At 39.4% G+C, this 22520-nt stretch overlaps 2 protein-coding genes across 2 annotated transcripts in view; one reads left to right on the forward strand and one right to left on the reverse strand.

The window, feature by feature from the left end:
- On the reverse strand, positions 1-15432 carry igsf10 (immunoglobulin superfamily, member 10). The gene is made up of 10 exons (XM_005459308.4): positions 15240-15432; positions 14670-14948; positions 12521-12650; positions 10831-11221; positions 9466-10230; positions 7468-9246; positions 5780-7360; positions 4622-5525; positions 3240-3606; positions 1-3150 (listed from the first exon to the last, which is right to left on the reverse strand). Exons 2-10 carry the CDS (start codon positions 14870-14872, stop codon positions 1600-1602), a joined length of 7671 nt encoding a protein of 2556 aa, XP_005459365.3. The 5' UTR covers positions 14873-14948; positions 15240-15432; the 3' UTR covers positions 1-1599.
- The window catches only part of aadac (arylacetamide deacetylase), a 25104-nt gene continuing 16515 nt past the window's right edge, over positions 13932-22520 (forward strand). The window contains exons 1-2 of the mRNA XM_005459311.3: positions 13932-14057; positions 14692-14842. The gene's annotated coding sequence lies outside the window, so the exon portion shown is untranslated. The remainder of the gene's footprint in view (positions 14058-14691; positions 14843-22520) is intronic.

Raw genomic sequence — 22520 nt, forward strand, 5'->3', positions numbered from 1 at the left:
TGGAATTTTATTTTTTCCTTTTTTATTTCCCTGAAATCTAAAAAATTCATTTATTGGCAGGTACTGTACATTCCAATGTTCAAAGTGGTGTTTAACATTATCAACCATGCTGGTATGGTATGGTATGGCCAGTAGCTGCATACAGCATTTCAAAACATTTCAGATTGATTCATAATTAACTTTTATGTCTTCATTTTCTTCTTACTTTTACACAAATGGTGAAGCATACTTGCTAGAAGATACAGCATTCTTTATGAGGTCTTATATAGATTAAGATTTTCCTATTGTAAAGCATGCATCATAATGGGCAATTCAAAAGTGGAGTAATTCACTGAGAAATTATTTTCATTTGTTCCTAAGGCATAAGACAAGACTTTAAGTAAAATGCTCTGTATCTATTTCTTTAGAAAAAGGACAGGGTGTGAATCAGCTGACATCTGCCAAGTAAGTGTGGTTAGAGAGCAAACATAATAAGCTTTGCATAACGTGGATAGCATGTAATGTATATTTTCAGATAGCAGTCTCAAGCAGCAGTACAATCTCATGTTAAGTTCACCTCCTCTGTCTTAACATTACTCATCATCTTCCAGTTTAATTTGCAGGAGCACAGTAAAATCAGAGTGCATCACAGCAAAAATCAATGGCTCCCCTGTGGATCCTGCCCACTGACAAACAGAGTGAAGGACTATTTTCACAGCTGGCCTGCACTTAAAATTCCAGAGCTGAATATGCTTCTGTTTGTGACTTTTTGGTGAGCTATAATTTAATACCTTTTGTATTTCTTTTATCCCCAACTGAGAAAATAGTAGCATAAAAAGACATGAGTCATGTTTTACTTTTTAAGTTCATGTTTTTCCCCCATACTTTGATAAAGTAGATACTACAATTAGACATACATGGACTTTATTATTGGCATAATGTATAACATTACTGTAAATTGTCATGTACAACACAACAGATTGGTAATATGTATTATATTCCATTGTGTTCCAAATACACATATAGGAATCTATATAAACCTTTATTAACACACACTAACACACACACACTCACACACACACACACACAAACAGTATACCGTGTCCAGTGTAAGACAAGTATCATATATATATATATATATATATATATTTGAATAAACCCTTTTTCCTACTTAAAAAACTCACTGAATTACTTTTAAAATACATTTTACTACATATTCTGTTGTTTTTTTTAAAATATACTGTTAAGTCACAAAGACCACCCCCTCCCCCTTCTAATTTCTATTTTCCTGTTTGGGTACTATGTCCAACAGCAGGTCAGAGAAATCACTTTAGGTTTGGCTCTATGATTTGGCTCTTTTGCTCTCGTTAGGACTACCCTAAATGAGTACTAACTTTGATTTTCCAGACCCCAGCTTCCAATGTTACAAGCAAGCAGGAGTTTCTTTTTTTTAATTCCCTGTTTTGTGCTTTGTTAATTACTTACATAATCAGCTTCTGTATTACACATGCCTTGATCTTCACTAATCCACAAGATGATAGGTACTGTAGTTAGCAGACAATATGTGTCTGTTAATATTTACATTAGCATATGCTGTCAACCTTCAGCTATTGTTTTCAGTCACTGCACAAGTACATATGCGACCTTTGAATCTGTACCTAAGTGGTTTTTGGCAAGGCATTTGTATGTTCCAGAGTCAGAGGGTGTGGGCCTCTGGATGATTAGTGTACCCTGAGGGTGGAGCAGTTCACTACCCATAGGACGCCCCTTTTCTGCTGCTGATAGAACTGAATGATCTGGAAGCTCCCAGGTGATCTCTGGCTTGGGGATCCCAGTAGCAGCACAGTTGAGCTGAATAGGTCTCCCAGTCACTGCCCTCACATTGGAGGGTGGCCCCATTGTGATCCGTGGAGGGTAGGCAATGACAATAACAGGGACACTAAGTACAGCCTCACCAGCATCGTTTCGAGCTCTGCATATGTAGTTTCCGCGGTCGTGGAGTGTAGTGTCCTGAATTATAAGAGTACCATTTTCTAGCAACTGGTAGCGTCCGAGGACTTGAGGCCGAGTAAGAGTGTGTCCACCAGGAACGGTCCAGTAGATTCTTGGTCTGGGACTCCCATCAGACAGGCAGTGAAGGAAGAGGGACTCCCCTGATATGCTGCGTATGATACCCCTGGGCCTTGTCAGGATATAAGGCTTCTGTCCAATCTCCAAAATTATTAGCTTCTCTATGTAGCCCATGAGATTCTTGGCACCACAGCGGTATTTCCCAGCATCTTCTTTGTGAGTACTGTGGATGACCAAAGTCCCATCATGGTTTATTTGGTGACGAGAACCATGATTGGTTCCACCAGTAAACCGTGTTCCATTAGGCAAAGTCCATGTGATCTCTGGCATTGGCTGCCCATCAGCAGAACAATTCAGAACTGTGGTTTTCCCATTCCCAGACACAATACGTTCATTGAAGGGATTATTGAAGATTGGCCTTCGGAGCATACTTGTAACCGTCAACTGCACCACCATTACTGCCTCTCCTCCATCATTTCTAGCCAAGCAAATAAACTCTGCTGTATCAGAAGGGCGGACATTACGTATCTCAAGTGTCCCATTCTGGTGGACTTTAATCCTACTCCCAAAGTAGGGTGCTGTTAGAAAGATGTTATCAGGCATAATCCAAGTGATAGTGGGTCTGGGAGTCCCCTCAGCCATACAGTCTATAAGTTTCCTGGAATATGTAGACACTATTTCTTTAATGACTGTTCTGTTCTGATGGTAGCCATTGATCACAGGTGGATTCCCACCTATCTCAAGCTTGTAAACCTTTCTGGTTTCTCCACCAGGGTTGCGAGCCATGCAAACATACTCCCCTGCATCAATTACCTTCACATCCCTAATATCCAGAGAACCATTGACATGCATTAAGTAGCGTTCATGTGATGCTGCTATTACATCGTTATTGGGAAGTATCCACAATATCTTAGGTTTAGGCTCTCCAAGTGCCTCACAGTCAAAGCGGATGCTTCCTCCGGGCTTCACTCTGGCATAGGTCTGGCTGGCTGGACGCATCCTAGGGGACGCTGTAACCACAGTGATATGTACATGCATCTCATCTTTGCCAACCTGGTTCTCAGCAAAGCAGGTATAATCCCCTTCCTCTGACATTCCAACCTGGAGAAACATGATATGAAAGCACAATATATAAACATGATATATATGTATATATGTTTGTGCAGTTTGTGTTTGGTCCAATTCAATACCTGGTTTAGATAAAGAGTTCCATTGTCAAACAGAGTGTAGCGACGTTCTCGTCCTCCTCTACTGCTGGCATCAGACTGCAAAGCACTGTTGACCACTGTACCATCTGGTAGACCCCAGGAGATATCTGGCTTTGGTGCCCCTGAGGCTTTACAGTCTACTTTTAAGTCCTTTCCATAGGGTACCTGCTTCTTGCTGTATACCTTAGCCTCTATCTTGGCTGGCTTCATTGATACACTGACTTTCATGAGTTGTAGAGCATCACCAATCTTGTTTCGGGCCACACAGAGATAATCTCCGGCATCTTTATCACTCACAGTGTTAACAGTAAGAGTACCATTATCGAGGACCTTTATCCTGCTGCCCACCCTGGAGTAACAAATAAAAGTAAATGAGAAATTCTCATCACAGAAGGAACATTTACTGTTTTTATTGTACAGTTACAAACCTGGCATTAAGATAATTTGCAGAATTCCTTGGCTATGCTTATTAAGAGCAAAACTTGTATGGTTTCATATATTTTTTCAAACAGCTAAAAACAAAATGGTAACAGTGGAAAAGTGTCTTATCTGCTTACACCAAACAAATGTGTACTGAATGCCACTGGGAAGATTAAATCAGTAGCTGCTTTGCATTGCCTCAGTCTTTCTGTTCTCTCTGGTGTTAGACATTGCAAAAGACAATGTACCACACACAAAGTGTTTTTATAAACGGGTATTGGGGTTATAAGAAATAATGTGGTTTAAAACTTGCAATATTTTTTTCAAAGACGTAAAATTAAGGTAAAACATGCTTGCATTATTATCACACTGAACAAGCTAACGATTAGGAAAAATATAAATGAAATACACTCCAATTCCCTTCGGTATGATGACTTTTGTGTTTTTTTCAATTCTAAAAGAAGCATAGAAAGAGAACCATTGTATTGAAAATATTTTCACTTCAGTCTTCATTTGACTGTGCTGAGTTATGCTCTGAATAAGTATAGTCAATATCTGCATCTCATTTCTTTACATTTAGAGAGAATTACGTGTTTTACGTGTACTTATGAGAGACATTCAATGAATCAGTGCAGGCAACAAAACCTATAAAAAATATAAATGCATGTACTCTATTCACAATCAGTGCTTACTTTGGTAGGCATGACAGTATGCCACTGAATTGTTTTCAACAGTTTAGCTGTTTCATGAGAGGCTAAGGGCAAAAATAAGTCTGTTTTGGTGATTTTTATCCACTTTCTTCCATAAAATGTTCACTAAACCACTACAGTTTTTCTAAGCAATATTTATGCAAATCATGCACATTGAATTATTAGAATTTTGTAACTTTAATTTATAAGAGATAATACAATAAATACCTATTCTACCAATCAATGTATTTTTACCTGTACCAGTAGTCCACCACAGCTTTAGAAGGTAGTTTCCAGATTATCCTAGGTTTAGGGTTTCCAGTTGCTGAACAGTTTAGTCTTAACTGATCCCCATATGACAACTCAGTCAAGCGCTTGGATATTTCCAATATCTGAGGAGCAGATTCTTGTAGTATTACTGTCAGAGTCACGACCCTTCGCTCTGAGCCAGTAGAGCTGGTAGCAATACATTCATATTTTCCACTGTCTGCTGGAGTCACATCCTTAATGTGAAGCGTCCCATTCTCATACATGGATATCCGTGTATCACTTACAGGCCTGTTAGATTGTATCATTGACCCATCATGGAGAACCCAGTGAACACTAGGCTGAGGTGTGCCATGACCAGTGCAGGGTAGCTGTAAACTGTGGCCAAGAATAGCTTGTAGCTGCTGCCGCTTCTCCTCCATGATACCTGGCGGAGCTGCCACCACCTGCAGTCGGACTGTAGCAGTATCAGCTCCAGCAGGATTACTGGCAATGCATTTATAATGACCTCTGTCATAAACAGACACATCTTTAATAACCAGAGTCCCCACAGCAGACACTGATGCTCTTCCTTTCTCAGTGTTTTGACCCACGACTTGGGTACGGTTGGCCAAGATCCAAGATATCACAGGCATGGGCCGGCCCTCTGCTTTACATTTCAGTTCAACTGTGTTTCCTGCATAAGATTTTATCTCGCGCATTTTTGGCTCTAAAATGCGAGAGGGATAGGCTACCACTGAGAGAGTGATAATAAGTTTATCTGATCCATGGTCATTCTCAGCTAGACAGAAGTACTGGCCTCGGTCTTTAATATTGGCATTTGGGATTGACAGCGTGCCGTTGTTCAACACCTCATACTTGCCCATCCTCTCTTTAATGGTAATGGTTCTTCCTGTGGGACAAAAAAATACAGAGACAATGAAATATTTACCTTACAAACACCAAAACATTCTACACAAATCACTTAAAACAACTGACAAAAAGTGTTACTTTATTATTGCAGTGTTTTCTACAAATGGCTTTTACTTGCACCTGACAACAAATTTTGTTTCTACATGATGCCAAAAATACTGTCACTCCCATATCTTAATATGTATCACATTTTGGCTCTGTTAATGATAAGAATGAATGAAATAATTTTTGTACCTGTGCTGGAGGAGAACCGTTTCCATGTTATAACTGGCTGTGGGTTTCCAACAGCCACGCATGGCAGGAAAGCATCAGAGTTAGACAGCACAGTAAAGCTAGCTGCATTTCCACCCACTATCTTGGGTTTGCTTGACATGACCTTTGTAGTGGGTTCAAAACCAGCATTACTGGCACTGGTAGCATCATATCCCGAGACTTGATTATAAATAGTAGAGGTGGCAGAATCCTTGTCTGTAATGTAAGGAACGGGGGTACTGATCATGTAGCCTTGCTGAGCTGTTAGAAGGGTCAGTGTATCAGAGTTATCTACACTGCCTTTAGTACCACTGCTTTTTCGAGTACCGGTAGGTCTAATTCTCTCCAACACTAAACTGCGATTGGTGTCACCATTCCTTTGTGTTGGTGGTTTGATGTTGCTGTGGATTCTTGTCTGAGCTGTTGTGTAAAGCCCTTTAGTTGTATGTGGTATCAGTGTAGTAGCAGGATCATAAGTGTCTGAGGAAAACAAAGGTGTCTTGGTGGTAGGATAGCTGGATGAACCGCTAGATGTCCAGTCAAAGTCCTCATATAGGTCACTCTCCTCAGATCTTTTTTCAGTGGTACTCGATGCTGTGGTTCTGGCATCTTTTTGCGTGTAAATGGGATTATATTCTGAAACACTTTGTTGAAAAAGTGTGGTTGCCTCCATTGTGTATTCTATGGTTGTTGCCTCAGTAGTTGTTGCCTCAGTTGTTGAAGTTTGTTGGACTTTAGGAATTCCAGGTTTCCTTAGGGGTCTTCTTCTCCTATAGGGCCTCCTTCTCCGCCCTAGCCTACCTCTTGTCCCACCAGGCCTCTGTCTGATTATAAGCAAATTGTCAGGCAGTCTTCCAGACCCAGATGATTTTACATCAAGATTTTCCTGTTGGGTGGGTTTGACAGTGGGTGGAGAGGGTAGAGTCTGTAATTCTGGTGGTGTTTCGGCAGTGGTATAAAACGGTGAGGAACCAGAATAACTAGTAACAGGTATAAAGTCCAAGCTGGGACCCAGTGTTGTGAACTGGAAATCAGCAGAGGATGCATCTCCATAGTCATCATCTAATGAACTACTCTGTGTGTGTCTGGATGGTGACAAACTATCAAGTTTAACTAGTAAGTTTGCAGAGGTAATGGGCGTAGGACCAATGGTTGTGTCTAGGGTGCCTCTTGTTTCAGTCGTAGTTGAGGGTTTTTTCGCAGTTAATGGCTTCTTAAGCCTACTGAGCATCCTTTCCCTTCCTTTGTTTCCAAACAACTTGTTCCATGGAATTTTTCCCCGAATGATCTTAGAAGTAGATGTAGTAGTGGTCGTGGTCGGGACTTTAGTTGTAGGATCCAGTTCAGGGGCAACTGCAAACGTTATGTACTCATTGGAAGTCTCTGATCTAGACTCTGCATTGTTGAATGTGGCATCTGAAGTCATGTAATGACTTGTGGTAGAAACAAGAGTTTTTTGCGCATAAGCAGGTCTCTCTGTTTTGTGTAAACATGGACTAGAAGATGGTGTTGGTGTGACCACTGCCAAATCAGTGGTTGCTGCTTTATTATCACAGTTACAGGCTGAGAAGAAAAAATGAACCATGTAAAAATATGTATTGTTTCATGACTGATTATTTATGCAACACAGAAGTACAAAACAACAGGGTTTTAAGAACATGGTTTCTTACCTGTGGTCAACTGAATTTGATATGGCATAGAGGCATTCCCTTCTTTACTCATGGTGGACTGTTTAAGTTTATTAATAAAGGACTGCATGTCATGGATCCTGTTTGGTTTAATGATCCTTCTGCGGCCTTGGAAGGTCCTCCTGCCAACCTTTCCTCTGTTATTCTGGCGTGGGATTATATGGATGTGCTGCCGGGAGATGATAGTAGATCCTGCAGGCAGGCGCGGGGATTTAATTGTCTGGGTTGTATGGAAAATGATCTTGTCTTGCTGTCTGTCTGTAGATGTGATTGCTGTAAATGTGGTCTGGCTTCCAGGGTCTGTGTGAAGGACTAGTTCCACTGGGCCTGGTTCATCTCTCATTGGAGTAACATTAGGGTCTGTAGTTGAAGAAAAAGCACCCTCTGTCGAGGTCTCTAGTTCTGCAGGTGCTTCTCCTGATAACTGTAGTTGGGTTTCTTGTGACGTGTCTGTCACAGTAGGTTGGAGAGTGACTGGTTGTGGGTTCAAAGGTGGCATGCTGGTTCTTTCAAGGGTGTAAAAGTTGTTTGTCTCAACTAACCTTGAATCTCTAGTGAATGTAGACTGCATATACGGCTCTGTCGTTGCCATGTCTCTATTTTCCATTATTTTAGTTGAATTAATGTGATTGCTGAATCTATTTTCCATAGCATTTTCCTTTGTTACTAAAATATGTCCCTCACCTATTTGTGCAGCTGTTACTGTTTCAGTCTGTCTGTCTTGAGCAAATATTCTTTGTGGATAACCTGTTGTTGGTTGGACTATTGTTGGGAGAACAATGAGACGGTCTTCATTTTGAGCTTCACCAGAGCCGATTTCATTGTTACCAGAATAACCAATGTGCGTGTCTTCATATCTTGCTTTCTCATTTTCTCTACCACTCTTTATTTTTGAGCCATCCTGAGCCTTTTTCATAAATTCTGCAAACTTCTGCGGGTCTACTTTCCTGGAAGCTTTATCAAAGACCCTACTGCTCCAGATGTGGCTGTTGCGGACTGACCCCCTCCTTCTCTGTCCCAGTCTACCACCAAAACCTACTCGGCCACGTGATCTGTGTCTGGGGTAAGCCCGATCTGAAGTGATGGTCCTGGACTCCTGGATAGTTCTGTCAGCATGCTGGGAGTGGTGTATCTCACTAAGTTTGACTGTGTTTTGTGTCAAGCTAGAATCCATCGCAACCTCCGTCACCATCCCTGATCCCTCACTGTTGAAAGCTGTTGCTGTCACGGGCCTTTTGTCTGTTACTGTCACCTGAGACACAAGTAGGTCAACTCCAAGATGATTAGCAACTAAACACCTATAAAATCCTCGATCCCTTGCTGTGATACCCTGAATCAGCAATGTTCCATTCTTAAAAATGTTTCTGTTCCCATGAGGCTTGTCAAGCACTGAATGGTCAGGCAGAATCCAAGACACTGAGGCCTCAGGACTCCCCGAGGAGCTACAGTCAAAAACAAGCTTTTCACCCAGTGGCCTAGAGAGTTGAACACCATTGACCTCAGCCTCTTCCACATCAATGGACAGAACTGTCACTCGAAAGATGAGGATATCTGCATCCAGGTAGTTTGTGGCAATGCACCAGTAGAGGCCTGTATCAGAGGTATCTGCACCTCGAAGAGTGAGCTTCCCTTCAGCAGTAATTATTATTCTCCTGTCCTCACTGGAATAAGGAGCTCTGACCTTGCTTCCATCTGGTAAAATCCACTCCAAGAGAGGCTTTGGATCACCCTGGATATGGCAGCTCAACTGTACCACACCACCTACGTCAGGAGGAAAACATTTGATAATATAATAACCATTTTCATGCTAAAAAGAAAAGACTTTTTAGTCTTTGAAATTCTGAATTCATTTATTAAAATGCTTTCTATTTTATCAGTGCAATGATCAGTATATTTTCATACATACGTTAATAGTTCAGTTACTGGTGTGTGCAGACCTAAGTAAAAGTCACACCTAGTATATTAATTTCTGACTCCCACCTGTAAGTACAGTGTGCTCAGTCTTGGTTTGATTATCTCGTTTGATCATGGCCCAGGAATAGCGGTCCCTCTTAGATGGTGTGCTTTCCAAACGTAGGTTTACCACCGACTGGTACTTAATGTGCAGAGTAGAGAAGGTGGTAGTAGTGCGGTCAAGTTGGAAGCTCACTTCTCCCTGCATTAACCATGCAGGAGAGGCTTTAATCTCAGCCTTAATGTTTGTGTTTATTTCTTTATCTAAATCCTTTGTTTTCATCTGAGTATATCGGTACACCATTTCTGGGCTTCTGGCCAACATTAAACCTCTCTCTAGCCTCATAGGAGAGTCACTGTAGGTGGCTAGAATCTGCCACAGTTGCTGGATGTGTTCATGGTTAATATTACACACCAAATACGTAGTGATGCAAGTGGTAAGCATGGTGACATTGTTTTCTTCTCCTTCCTCCAGGGTTTGAGTCAGGTTCTCAAAAGAAGTGGGCCGCTGTACAGTGCAGGTTAGACTGGCATCATTGTGAAACCGGTCGGTCAGGTTCATTTGTATTGAGCCTAATGGGGCAATAAAGTCTTTGGGGGAAACAGGAAAGAAGTTCCCTTCATCCAGGCTGATGTTTTTCTGCTTTAGATGGGGTTGGATCAAAGGTTTGGTGCACGTAAAAGCATTGTCGGGTAGAAGGGATAGAGGCCTTTTGTGGTAAAGCGAAGGATTTTCACAAACAGGACATAGGCCTCCGGGATATCTCCTGTCTCGCCGGCATTTCAGCACACCTGGAAAGAATTATTAAGCAGTGCAATGTTTAGTTGGATTCGTGGAAGAAAAAAAAAATCACACTCACAAGTTATGTTCCAGCCAAACCAAAACTGGCTAATAAAACTTGTGAACCGCAAAAGGTCATAATCACAATACAGAATTGCGACATTTCGGTTAACCCTGGCGCTTGCCAAGTCATAAATAAAATGTATAACTTCAGTTCTTCTGTGTCTTCGTTGTTTTCTGTGGCCCTCATGATGAAAAGATTATATGATATCTGCTTCCTGTAATGTCTCTGCAAAGATTTATATGCTTCTCTTGGATATGCCTGTCTTGGTTGGGATACAATCCCATGCACTATTAGGTTTTAAGAGAAAAACATACTATGCTAAAACCTGAGTACAACCACAAATACTGCCAGCAGTTTTACCAGATGGGTCTTATTAAAGCTGGTAGCAAATGTCGGTTTACAGAGGTTTAGAGAAAGTTTCTCTGGCATTAATGAAAAGGAAACTGTTTAGATTCAGTAAGTGGCTTTCTTAGCTGTTAACCACGGTTCAATTTTATATGCCTCTAAGTACTTTGAGAATTGTCCAAAGCACAGACGCACTCCTTACCTGTATTTCTTTGTGCCCAAAGTGAGAACCACTTCATACGACAATCACACTTCCAGGGGTTGCCATGGAGGAAGACATTTTCTAACTGACTGCAGCCTGAAAAAGTGTCTGCTGGCAGAGTGGTCAGAAGGTTGTCTGACAGGTGGATGGTTCTTACTGATGATACCTTGAAAACCTGGCTGTGTCTCAGTGTGATAAATGTGTCCGGGTGGAGCTGCTGGAGGTAGTTACCCTCCAGATTAACCAATTCTAAGTTGGTAAGCCCAAAGAAAGCCTCCGGGTTTATAAATTCAATGTGGTTGTGGTCTATGTGGAGTCTCAGCAGACTATCCAAGCCTTTGAAAGTCTCTTTGTTGATAATCTTTAATTTATTGTATGACATCTTCAGGACCTTGGAAAACACAATTAGGAAGATGGAGATGGTGGTCAAACAATGATAACTGAAAGCTATTATGTCAATACACAACATTGTTTTTATAGACATAACATGAATTATTGTCAGACTGTTTATTTAGTCTGAAAAAGTACAAGGAATCAAGGACCATCCTTCACATAACACACACACATAAAATTATTGTGAATAACTCAACAATCATGCATTCTTTGTGAAACATGAGGCATTTACTTTTTGTGAAAATGCACCACAAAAGAGTTGATGCAACTCTGTTTTTACAAGTTTGCACTTGTGACACTGAAATTCTGTATTGAATTATACTGCCTGTTATTGATTAAACACAGTTACTTGTGCCTGAGTTCTTTTTTAATTTCATTACTTTATAATTAGATTTGCAAAAGCAAAGGTGATACTTCTGAATCAATTTTGCCACGGTGAAGAAAACCCTGTGTTGTAATTGGACAACTCTTATCGTTTTCCTCTCTCATTTGTGTCGTCTTTTTATGCTTTTTGAAATTTCTGTCATTTTGAATTAATTATGGATGGAAATGTGACACAAGAATAGTGACGCAAATCAGCTGTGAACTTTTCATCCCTCCAAGCAGATATTATCTAAACAAAAGAAAACAAAACAGAAAACAAACAAAAACATATTTATGTAGGCAAGCTCTACTTACTGATATGTGTATGTCATCACAGAAATACTGAATTAAAACTATATGATGTCAGCAGTAAGGCTATTTTTGTAAACTAAACCCAAACTAAAAACTAAAGTTAGATGAGAAAAACAATACAGTAAAATACGGAAATAAAATAAAAATGAAAACTATACTTTTTAGGAAAAAACCCCTCAATTTTGTGAACTTGGAAAACTAACTGCAAATAAAAATAATCTAGAGAGAGGAAATATCCTTGGTTTTGCAATCTGTTTGTTTCGTAAAACCTTTATTATAACTTGCAACCACAACTGATGAGCCATGTCTATTGAAACTCTGGATGTCTACAACTGCTTTCAAAAAATTCTTTATTTTTATTGCAGTACCGCTGTTGATTTTCCCCAATCTTGTGTTTGACATATGCCCTCCATTCAAAAATGAAAACGAACATGCAAACTAATTTACTGAAAAATAACTAAAACAACACATTTTCAAATTTAAAATATAAACTGAAATAAGAAAATCTACTCTAGAAAATAATAACAAGTCAAAATGAAATAAAAATGAGGGTTGTCACACAGAGATATATTTTGGATGTTGCAGTGAGGTTGGCGAGTAATTTGTTTACAAAGGATTTTACCTGTAATGACTTAAGGTCTTTGAAGGCTCTGTCTTCAGTAGTGTGTATCATGTTGCTGTGCAGCAACAACAGTTCCAAGTTTTCAAGCCCTGAAAGATCATTTTCTCTCAGGATAGTTATGCTGTTGTACCTAACGGCATAGAAATGAAAAAGCTTTGGTTACTGATCATCATTTTGAATGAGCCTTCAAATATACTTCGCAAAAATATTACTGAAATACAACTGAGGTCCTGCACATATAACCTAAAAGGTGGGCAATGCTGGTGAAAGATCTCAGTGAAAAAAAGCATTCATTCTCATCCAGAACCTGTCTACTCAGACAAATAAGTGAAAACACCTCACTAGGTGAACTATAGGTATATATTACCCTCAATACTGACATACTGGACATTAGTGTTGTGCTGACTATATTACCTGTTCCTCATTCAGGAAATTAATTTAATAATAAATTTAATAATTTAATAATATTATTAAATAAATTTAATAATTTTAATTATATAATTGCCTTAGGGATTAATAAATTATTTAGATTTTGGACCATAACTTGCCAAACAGAGGCTGTGTGCGTCACTAAAGCATCTCAGAGAAAACTCTTGAAGCAGGAGCCAGTATATATGAAATTTCAAGTACTTTTTAAATGTTTATAGATGGTTTTTGCACGTGCGTGTGTTTGGGGGTTGTTGGATAAGGGACCTTGGCTCTTTCTCGTGTTACACTACTTCTAACACATGATGGATGGTAGTACTAGCTATGCTAGGTCAGGGCCACATTTTACCATCTTCAGACATACATGCATGTGAAGACAAGTTTAAAACAATGCCAGTAAATGTTGTTGATTACTAATATTGTGATACATATTAATGAAAACAACTCATAGTGTGTATCCAGTAATGTTTGAGTTCACTATGTATGAGTCAGCAGGCACCATGACATGCCCTTGGAGCTGACACTTGTAGAGGAAATTATTACTACATAATTAACTGTTAATTCTGCCTGTATTAATCCTGCCAAGACATCTCAGGATGTCTGCAGTAAATACTGCAACTCTTGAGCGATCGTGGCTCAAGAGTTGGGAGCTCGCCTTGTAATCGGAAGATTGCCGGCTCGAGCCCCGGCTTGGACAGTCTCGGTCGTTGTGTTCTTGGGCAAGACACTTCACCTGTTGCCTACTGGTGGTGGTCAGAGGGCCCGGTGGCGCCAGTGTCCGGCAGCTTCGCCTCTGTCAGTGCGCCCCAGGGTGGCTGTGGCTACAACGTAGCTTGCCATCACCAGTGTGTGAATGTGTGCGTGAATGGGTGGATGACTGGATGTGTAAAGCGCTTTGGGGTCCTTAGGGACTAGTAAAGCGCTATACAAATACAGGCCATTTACCATTTACCATTTACTCTGTTCTGGCCTGGTCACATTCTGAAATGAGGTCTAATTAGGTACAATAATTGAATACACTTGTGGAGCACCAGTGATGTGTGTCATTTGATTGACAAATAGCTTTCCAAGCAGGCTGAAGTAGCACCAGGCCACCACAGACAGGATAGAGGTAAGGCAGCTCTGTTTATGCATCATGTATTTCAGAATCATTAACATAGTAACAGCCAGAGGCATTCAATAGATGATTTGGTGATGAATGATGATGAATTTGATGACGAATTCATTCAGTGGCTGTGGTAACAGCTACTAGCTGGATGACAATGGCAATGGGATGCTGACTAGAGTGGTGATTCACTTCTTTGCTCTTTTTTTGAGAAACTAAGCATCTCAAAGCACATAAAACTAAACACTGCTAAAGTTCCCGGTTAAGAATTTTGATGGCTAATGCTATCTAGCTAATGCTTGCTAGCTATTGCTTGTTAGCTAATGGCAAGATCCGCTTTGTTTCCTAACCTGAGCTAATATTTCCTTGTTGACTAACCAGCATCACAAATTGAAGCTATAAAGTTGTGTCTTCTTGAGTCAATGACATTTTAAAAAACATTTTTATCTCAATTCTGAAAGGTTATTTCTTTTCCAGACAGTAATTATATGTGGTCTAGTTATTAGACTAAACCTGTTTGACTTGTAGAAATACTTTGTGTAATGCTATTCTGTTTAAGTCTGCGGTTTAAATCACTCAGTAATTCTTCACCAAGAGTATGTGTACTTCAATTCTTACCCGAGGTAAATTTTTTCAACAGCTGGCAGGATGTGGTCAGGTACTGAAGTCAGGTATCTGAAGTTGCATTGCACTTCAGTGGTAACATGGCAGGCGCATGGTTTGGGACAGTCAGCACTTGAAGGCAGCGCAGCAGCCAGGAACAACAAAGTCTTTAGCAACCACCTCTGCAGGTATGAAGAGCTGCACACACACTCAGTCATTGTGCACGGAGTTGGGGGCTTCAGTTGCACAGGAAGTTAGAGCAAAACTTTGTCAGGAACCATTAATGAAAACCACCTGAAGAGAGAAGGATGAAGATAAATAGATAGAAAAAAATTGATTTAATTTCCAAGCCATTTCCTTCATTCATTCCATTCTATTCTTGTATGTTTTATTTCCGTCTTTGCTATTCGTTGCTTTCAAAGAAGAAAACGTAGGGAAGGATAAGCATTCAAGTCAAAATGTATCCATGCACTTGCAAAATAAAATAAAAACAATGAGAAATATATCTCTGCAGAAGTAAAATATCTGCAGACAGAGGAATTTAAACCATGACAAAAAAGATAGCCTGTATACAGTTTCTCTCACCGCACTAAAACATCTGTAGAAACCGGAATTGCTGCAGAAGCACAAAATAGAAATTCCCAGTCAAACTGTTTAAAGTCCACATTCAGTTTCAGTAGTTCTCCAGTTTGAGTTCTTAGATGAGCACACTCTGTAAGCACAGAGGGACTAGAGTCATTTCTCTGCGAGCGCCTGCAGCAGAGCACACGCTCCAGTCTCCTCCTTCTCCTCCTCCTTTATAAACTGCAGTATTGCAGTTCTAGACAAACTACAAATAAAAATGCAGGGAGTTACTTTGTTTGAAACATCTGATAGACAGTTAAAGGCCAACAAAATTCTTCCTCATCTTGAGTTACTGGGGACGATATTGGAAATATCATCTGCTGCCAAGACAATAATTTTTGTCTCATATGACTAAGCTCAGAAGGAGGTCATATGTCTTTTTGAAGAATCTGACACTTTCCTGATATGATTTATTGTATATTTTTTCCATATTTTCATTGAATCCTGCTTTTCTGTGATTAAATTTGGACCTAAAGTATCCCAAGCTTGTCCACACATACTCCACAAACTCTTTTCTGTGAAAGTCTTTCTGTCAGATTAAAACACATTTGAGCCACAATGTGTTACACATTATAGCAGCAGCCGGTTCACTTTCTTCTCTCCTATCAAATGGGTCATTTGAATAAATTGGTTTTGTGTGTGTTTTTGGGGGGGTTTCTTATGATAAATTCCACAAGTAAATCACTATTCTGGCATGCAAAGGGGGGAGCTGAGTCCCCCCCCCCAAAAAAAACAAAACATACCATTCATTTAACTAGTGTGTTTTATCACAAAAGTCACTGAAGTTATACACAATGCACACAAACTGTCATACATTTACTGTTATAATCTGTTCTCTTGTTAACATAAAGTGGATGCTTTTTTGCTACGTTTTTAATCCCTCTGTAGCCACTGCTCAGAAACCACCAGGTATCAGATACCATCTTTTTTTATAGGGCAAACAAAATGAATTAATGACCTGATAATAATAAAACAATAAATATATTATCATACCAATAAAATGATGAATGACTTAAGATCTTCTCACTAAGATGTATCTTTTAAGTAACTCATGACGAAGTAATAAGCAATAAAAGAAGCTTTCATGGTTGTGACACTCAGCAGCTGGCTCAGTTTATCAGAAACTACTCACAGAAAGTGGACTGGTATTCCTTTTCAGATACTTGTGAACTAACTAATGAGTCACTGCACTGTGTAACCTTTTAGATTCATTTAGAACCACAGAGGACGAAGAGATGATTGTGTGTTTTTGGATGAGTTATTTTGTGTAGATATAGGGCTTCCCATTCATTGGTCACAGGCAAGGTTGGCATATTCTATCGGTGTTGTTTTTACTTGTACATCTGGATAACACACCCTCACACATGGACACAAACACCTCTTCTCTTCTCTTCTCTTCTCTTCTCTTCTCTTCTCTTCTCTTCTCTTCTCTTCTCTTCTCTTCTCTGTGATGTCTAACTTAAATGAAGTAAATAAAGTGCCGAGCAACTGTCACTATGCGATAGATGTAAGTGTGCGTTTGATTTACTAACTGGTTAGATTGTACTGATAACTGTGTTCTCCCACTCTGTTGACCCCTACACTTTTGATTCACTTCCCAACTGCTGTAACGATTGGAGTTAGCGAGCCTCTCTTCTCATCTTTCACAAGTAATCTTATACAAACACGACTTAATTAAATTATGTCGAGTTTCATGTCCAACCCAGTTAAAGTGGGTTTAATCTGCTAACAGAACAGATTTCTTTTTCCCTCTTTTGGGCAGACACATATTTGAGCTAATTATGTCTTGATCCAAGTCATCATTAGAACTGAGAAGTTAAGCCTCTTCTGAGACATGGAAAAGGGTAGTGATAAGAGGCTTAGGGGGCTGAATAGGGGAGACGATGGGAAGAGCATAGTTTACAACAGCCTGTGCTTGCATGTGGACAGCCATGTGGCCAGTACAACAGGAGTTGTTTGTTTGTGATTCTGCTGATCAGAAAGTTGAGTTTGCTCCATCCTTCTTCTGGCTGAGGAAACTGTTTCTCTTGGGCTTTAATTCACTCCAGATGAGGAGCACTGCAAGGGCAGCTGTATTGTTCTCCAAGCTAAGTGCTTAAAATGAGAGGCTAAGTTAGATTTAAAGGTGTTTTTTTGAGACTTTTTTTTTTTATTAATAATGTTCAGCTAATGGAAAGTTTCTGTTTATACACACAGAAGCACCATGGTTAATGACAGTTATGATATTGCTGTCTTTTCTCTATAATCAGTGTAGGCTAAAGGGAATGTGGAGAAATGTTGCGGTAGCTGGTGGCTGAGAAATCTCTGGAAACACACAGCATTGGTTTTAGTCCTTCTCATTCAATGCTTGGTTTTGACTGGGGGCCCTCCTCTGCAGGAGGTGAATGACAGGAATAGTGTGGTTTGAAAACAATATCGCCTGACACTCTCTACATCCCTGACATGTTTTTCCTCATAACAACTCAGCATATTTTCTATTTTTCTGTATCAAGAAATGTTTACTCTAGATACATCTGTGTATGTAGTTTACTTTACAAATGAAACTCTTTCTAATTATCTGGTCTATCTATCTGTCTGTGATATGCAAATTAACTGATGTTTATGTGTCTACACGTCTATCTGCAGGTGTGCTTTATAGAGCAGTAAACACACCGAGAGGTCTTTTTGAAAAGCTTTAGCATCAAACAGGCTTTGTATATTAGGGAGGCCGAAAAGATTGATCGTAGCATAAACCTAGAGTTTAGGAAAAAGAGGGATTACAAAATCCAGACCATGCAGACATAAGAACAGATAGCCAGATTTTTTTCTTACTTTGAGGAGCAATGTAGGAGAACATTTTCTTTTTTTCTCATCTGTTCATCTGACCCTTCCAGACCAGTGTGGGTTGGGAGCCATCCATCCCCATGTCATTTTAATTTATTTGGATACCGTCAACAAATTGCTGCATAAATGTACAAGGAAAATGATCTGAAATGGGTGACATTTAGCTTTTGTGGAGTCCTTAAATGACTTTCTTTGTCAGATGTAAGATATCTACTATTTTAAGTCATTTTCAGTCTGTTACTCTGACATTCCTCATACACTTTGTTCAATCCCACTCTTCCTTTAGCTACCTTGACATGACGTTCCAGCTTAATTTAAGCTATGGAAAAGTCTAGATATGTGTTTATATTTGTAGCAGTAGGTAACAGTGAAATTCCAGTTTCAGTTCCATTAGCTGATAAATGTGTTTATTAAATGAAATATATCGTGTTTGTGAACAAATACTGTGTGTGGTGCAGTGTGCGTTATAGTTTGAGTTTTGGAAAAATCTGTTTTAATGGAATTCAGTTCTGTGTTTCACTCCTGGACAAGGTCTTACTCAAGTTTCACAAATTCTCAACAGCACTGATGAAAGCGAACCCAGTTCTCCTGACATGCCTGACCAATGTAACATTTGTCAGACTGTTAACAGCTGCCTGCTGTGAAGCTGACGTGACGTTTGGTATTTATGGGTCATGACATGGAAGGTTAGAATATATCTGGCTCAGTCAGAGAGCCCTATCGTTTCCCATATCTTGTTGTTGTTTTGCAAAAGTCTCTTGTTGTATAGCAACTTTATTAATCAAGTTTATACTGATACACTATGCAGATGATAACATGAAGGTGATTTGCTACATTTGCTACTGTAATGAGGTTTTCTGGAACAGTTTAAGTGCAGTGGTCTGATGAAAGATACCTCAGCAGCAGCATTTTTTTTAAAAACAAAGAAATAACCATTCTTTCTTGTCAGCATTATACATTATAGATTCAGTACTTGTGATTGTACCGTACCCTTTTATTAGATAATGATGAATGAATTCTTTTGCAAAAAATGACTGTTATTCTAAAACTAAAACATCTGCTCACAGATTTATTCAGTATGTTACCCTTTGTGATTCAAGATGTGGTAGATGAAATACTCCCTGAAAGAGAAAGCAAATGTTGGCTTGATATGCTTTAACAGATAACTGCAGGATTCAATAGTTCTTATAATTTTGTCTTTTACAATTTCCAAACATAAGTTGAGATTTCTAGCTATTCTTAGCATCTTTACCATCTGCTCTGTAGGGCGATGACCTTTTGTTGATGGTTTAATCCTCTGTTCTTTATTGTAATTTTATGCAGCTGATATATAATGAGTGAAGAAACATGCTCTCTGTTGCCATTCAGACTCTGGCATTGTTAACACATTAGTCTTCTTGTGTACAAGCACGCTTACCTCGAGCCTTTGACTCCAGGCCGGGGTCAGTCAGCTAAAGTTAGCTTTGACGTGTCAGTCACATTCTAGCACTGAGGAAATCACATGACCTGACTGCATGAGAGCAACATAATTTCCAAACAGCCTCTCTGACAAGTATTTCACTCTCTCACACACAGATAAATTAGAATGACTTGTTTAAATAAATTTGGAGCTTTTTAATTTCAGTTTAATGCATAGTTTTGTTCTTAAAAACTCACAAATCAGAGATTTGTGCACATGATGTGTTTGATGGAAATACATTTGCAGCTTATGTATCTCTGACAGTTTTGCTCAGGTATCACTTTTTTTAATAACCTGGTGACATTTCTTTAGTAATCACTGATATGCTTAGGATCCTCCTTTGTTTGGCATTGAACTAGCCAGCTCTGATCTACAAGCAATTACATCTCAGCGATAATGAAAAGCGTTTTAGCCACAGCAGGATGCTTGCGATAGCAAGAAAATGCTGGAGTTTCTTAGTGGGCTGCTTAATAAATTCCTAATGGATCTGTGTTTCACTGCTTTAGGATCAGCAGTATATTCTCATTTTCACAACTGCACTGTGATTGTTTGATTACTGTTAGTGAGTATTTCAGACCACAGCAAAACAAAGACAGAAGGATTTTGGCTTCATGAGTAAAAACAGATTTTAGAATAATGAGCCACAACAATTCAACAATAATTTTTTACTCAGATCCTTTTGTCTTAAATTCAATATTGCAAAAGCCTGTTTGGGACTGGCTTCTGCTGTCAGAATCATTTTTTGTACTCCTGATTTGGACAGATGAGTGCTTTTGAACTCTGCTGGACTTTATCTTGTTTCTAATATTCCTTTTTGTGTTATGTGCCCAACTGTATTCGTCTGTCCATTGCTGTGTTATTCCTGCTGAGGAGAATCAAAACGAGTAAAACTGCAAAAGGGAACAGGGAACAGACGTGAACTTTAAATTCCTTCTGAAAAATTTGTTTATGGAGGATTTCACTGTCAGTGTCAGTGAATATGCAGCACTGACTTTATCACGGGCTTGTATCCTCATGGACTGTCATGATTATTTGAAAATGGACTTAGCTGAAATAATGCTTTGATGAGCATTTATAGCACCATGAACACATGTGGCTGTTTTTGATTATTTTCAGGTTTATCAGTCATCAGTTTGTTAATGTTGGCTAGTCAACAACTATTTGTTCCTCATAGTAATGTTTATCCTTACTTGTCTCAGACTAGCTAATTAGCTTTAAATAGCATTTTCCGTAAGACAGAAATCTGTAAACAATATTTTACCAGAGACGTAATTCTAATCTATCAGGCTGACATTCTGTATCTTCTGTCAGCATCTCTTTATTATAAACTCTGATCTCTTGCTTTTTTTAAAAATTAAAATCTATCATTATTATTGAATATGACAACAGTTTTCTGTAGCTCAGACCTCCGCTCTGGACCGGGTCTAATCTGTAATCTCTGATCGCTCTGTGTGGCTGATGTGAGTAAGGGAAACTAATGGACTGAGAGGAGTTGAGTTTGCATAAACATAGTAATTCAGACAATTGAGTGTTACAGTAAGTTCTCCCCCTGTCAGCGTGTTCCTGATGTAGGTATGGACATTCTTTCATTAGTCATGTTATAAATGATTAGGATCTTCCACATATTGTTACTATTGTTTTTTCCATGTGTCATTTTTTGCTGAAGTTCAGACGGAGCATGAGAATGGGGAAGAAAGGTGATTTAAGTGATTTTCAACATGGCATGGTTGTTGGTGCCAGATGGACTGGTTTAAGTATTTCAGAAAGTGCCGATTTGCTGGGATTTTCCCACACAAGCACCTCTAGGATTTACAAGGAAATAAGAGAAAATCCAGTGGATAAAAATGCATTGTTTGATGCCAGACGTTGGAGGAGAATGGCCGGCCTGATTTGAGCTGAGAGAAATGCAGCAGTGACTCAAACAGTCACTTAAGACCAAAGTGTGCAGAAGACCATCTCTGAAATACACACTGAGCCAGTAGCAGAAGACCACACCAGGTGGCACACCTGTCAGATTGAGGCTACAGTTCATATTTGTTCATCCATAATTGGACTGGAAAAATGTTGTGTAGTCTGATGAGTCTCAATTTCTTCTGTGACAATCAGACGGCAGGGTCAGACTTTGGCGTAAACAACATGAAAGCATATCTCCATCTTACCTTGTATGAAAGATTCCAGCTGCTGGTAGCGATGCAATAGTGTGGGAAATATTCTTGTGGCCCACTTTAGGAACTTTAGCACCAACTGAGAATTGTTCAAGTACCACAGTCTACCTGAGTATTGTTGCTGACCTTGTCCATCCCTTGTATGACAACACTTTACCCATCTTCTGATAGCTGCTTCCAACAGGATAAGGCTCCATGTTATGAATCTCAGATCATCTCAAGCTTGTTTCTTAAATATGACAATGAAATTTGTTGCCTGCCTATCAGCCGACAAATCTCACACAGCTCCTGTGTGATGCTATATGGACCAAAATCTCTGAGGAATGAATCTATGCTGTAAAGACTTAGTTCTGAAGGCAAACGGGGTCCAACTCGGTACTAGTAAGGTATACCTGACAAACTGTAGTGAGTATATGTGGGAGTTTATATATGTTACATGGCAGGAACTTGAGGAGCTGAATAGTAATTCAATTCTCCTTCTTCTCCTTCTGTTTTCATGCTTTACAGACTGCTACAACTTAATTTGCTTTACAACCATATAAAATTTGTAAGTCAGGATCTAATAATCTGCAAGTTATTTGTTACTGAAGGGAAAAGAAGAATAATCGGCAATAGTTAGCTCTTTCATAATTTACATGTACCTTTATCTCTTTACTCTGTTTTCAAGTTAAAACTTATTTAGTCAAAATGTTACATCATCCCTTGAATCATTTTGAGGTTTGATGGTGAAAAAAGCCTGTTATGTTTGTGCTTGTGCTGTGTGTATGTCGCCAGCAATTGATGGGCAGTATGCCC

Source organism: Oreochromis niloticus, linkage group LG14 (genome assembly GCF_001858045.2).
Source record: "Oreochromis niloticus isolate F11D_XX linkage group LG14, O_niloticus_UMD_NMBU, whole genome shotgun sequence".
NCBI classification, from domain to species: Eukaryota; Metazoa; Chordata; class Actinopteri; order Cichliformes; family Cichlidae; genus Oreochromis; species Oreochromis niloticus.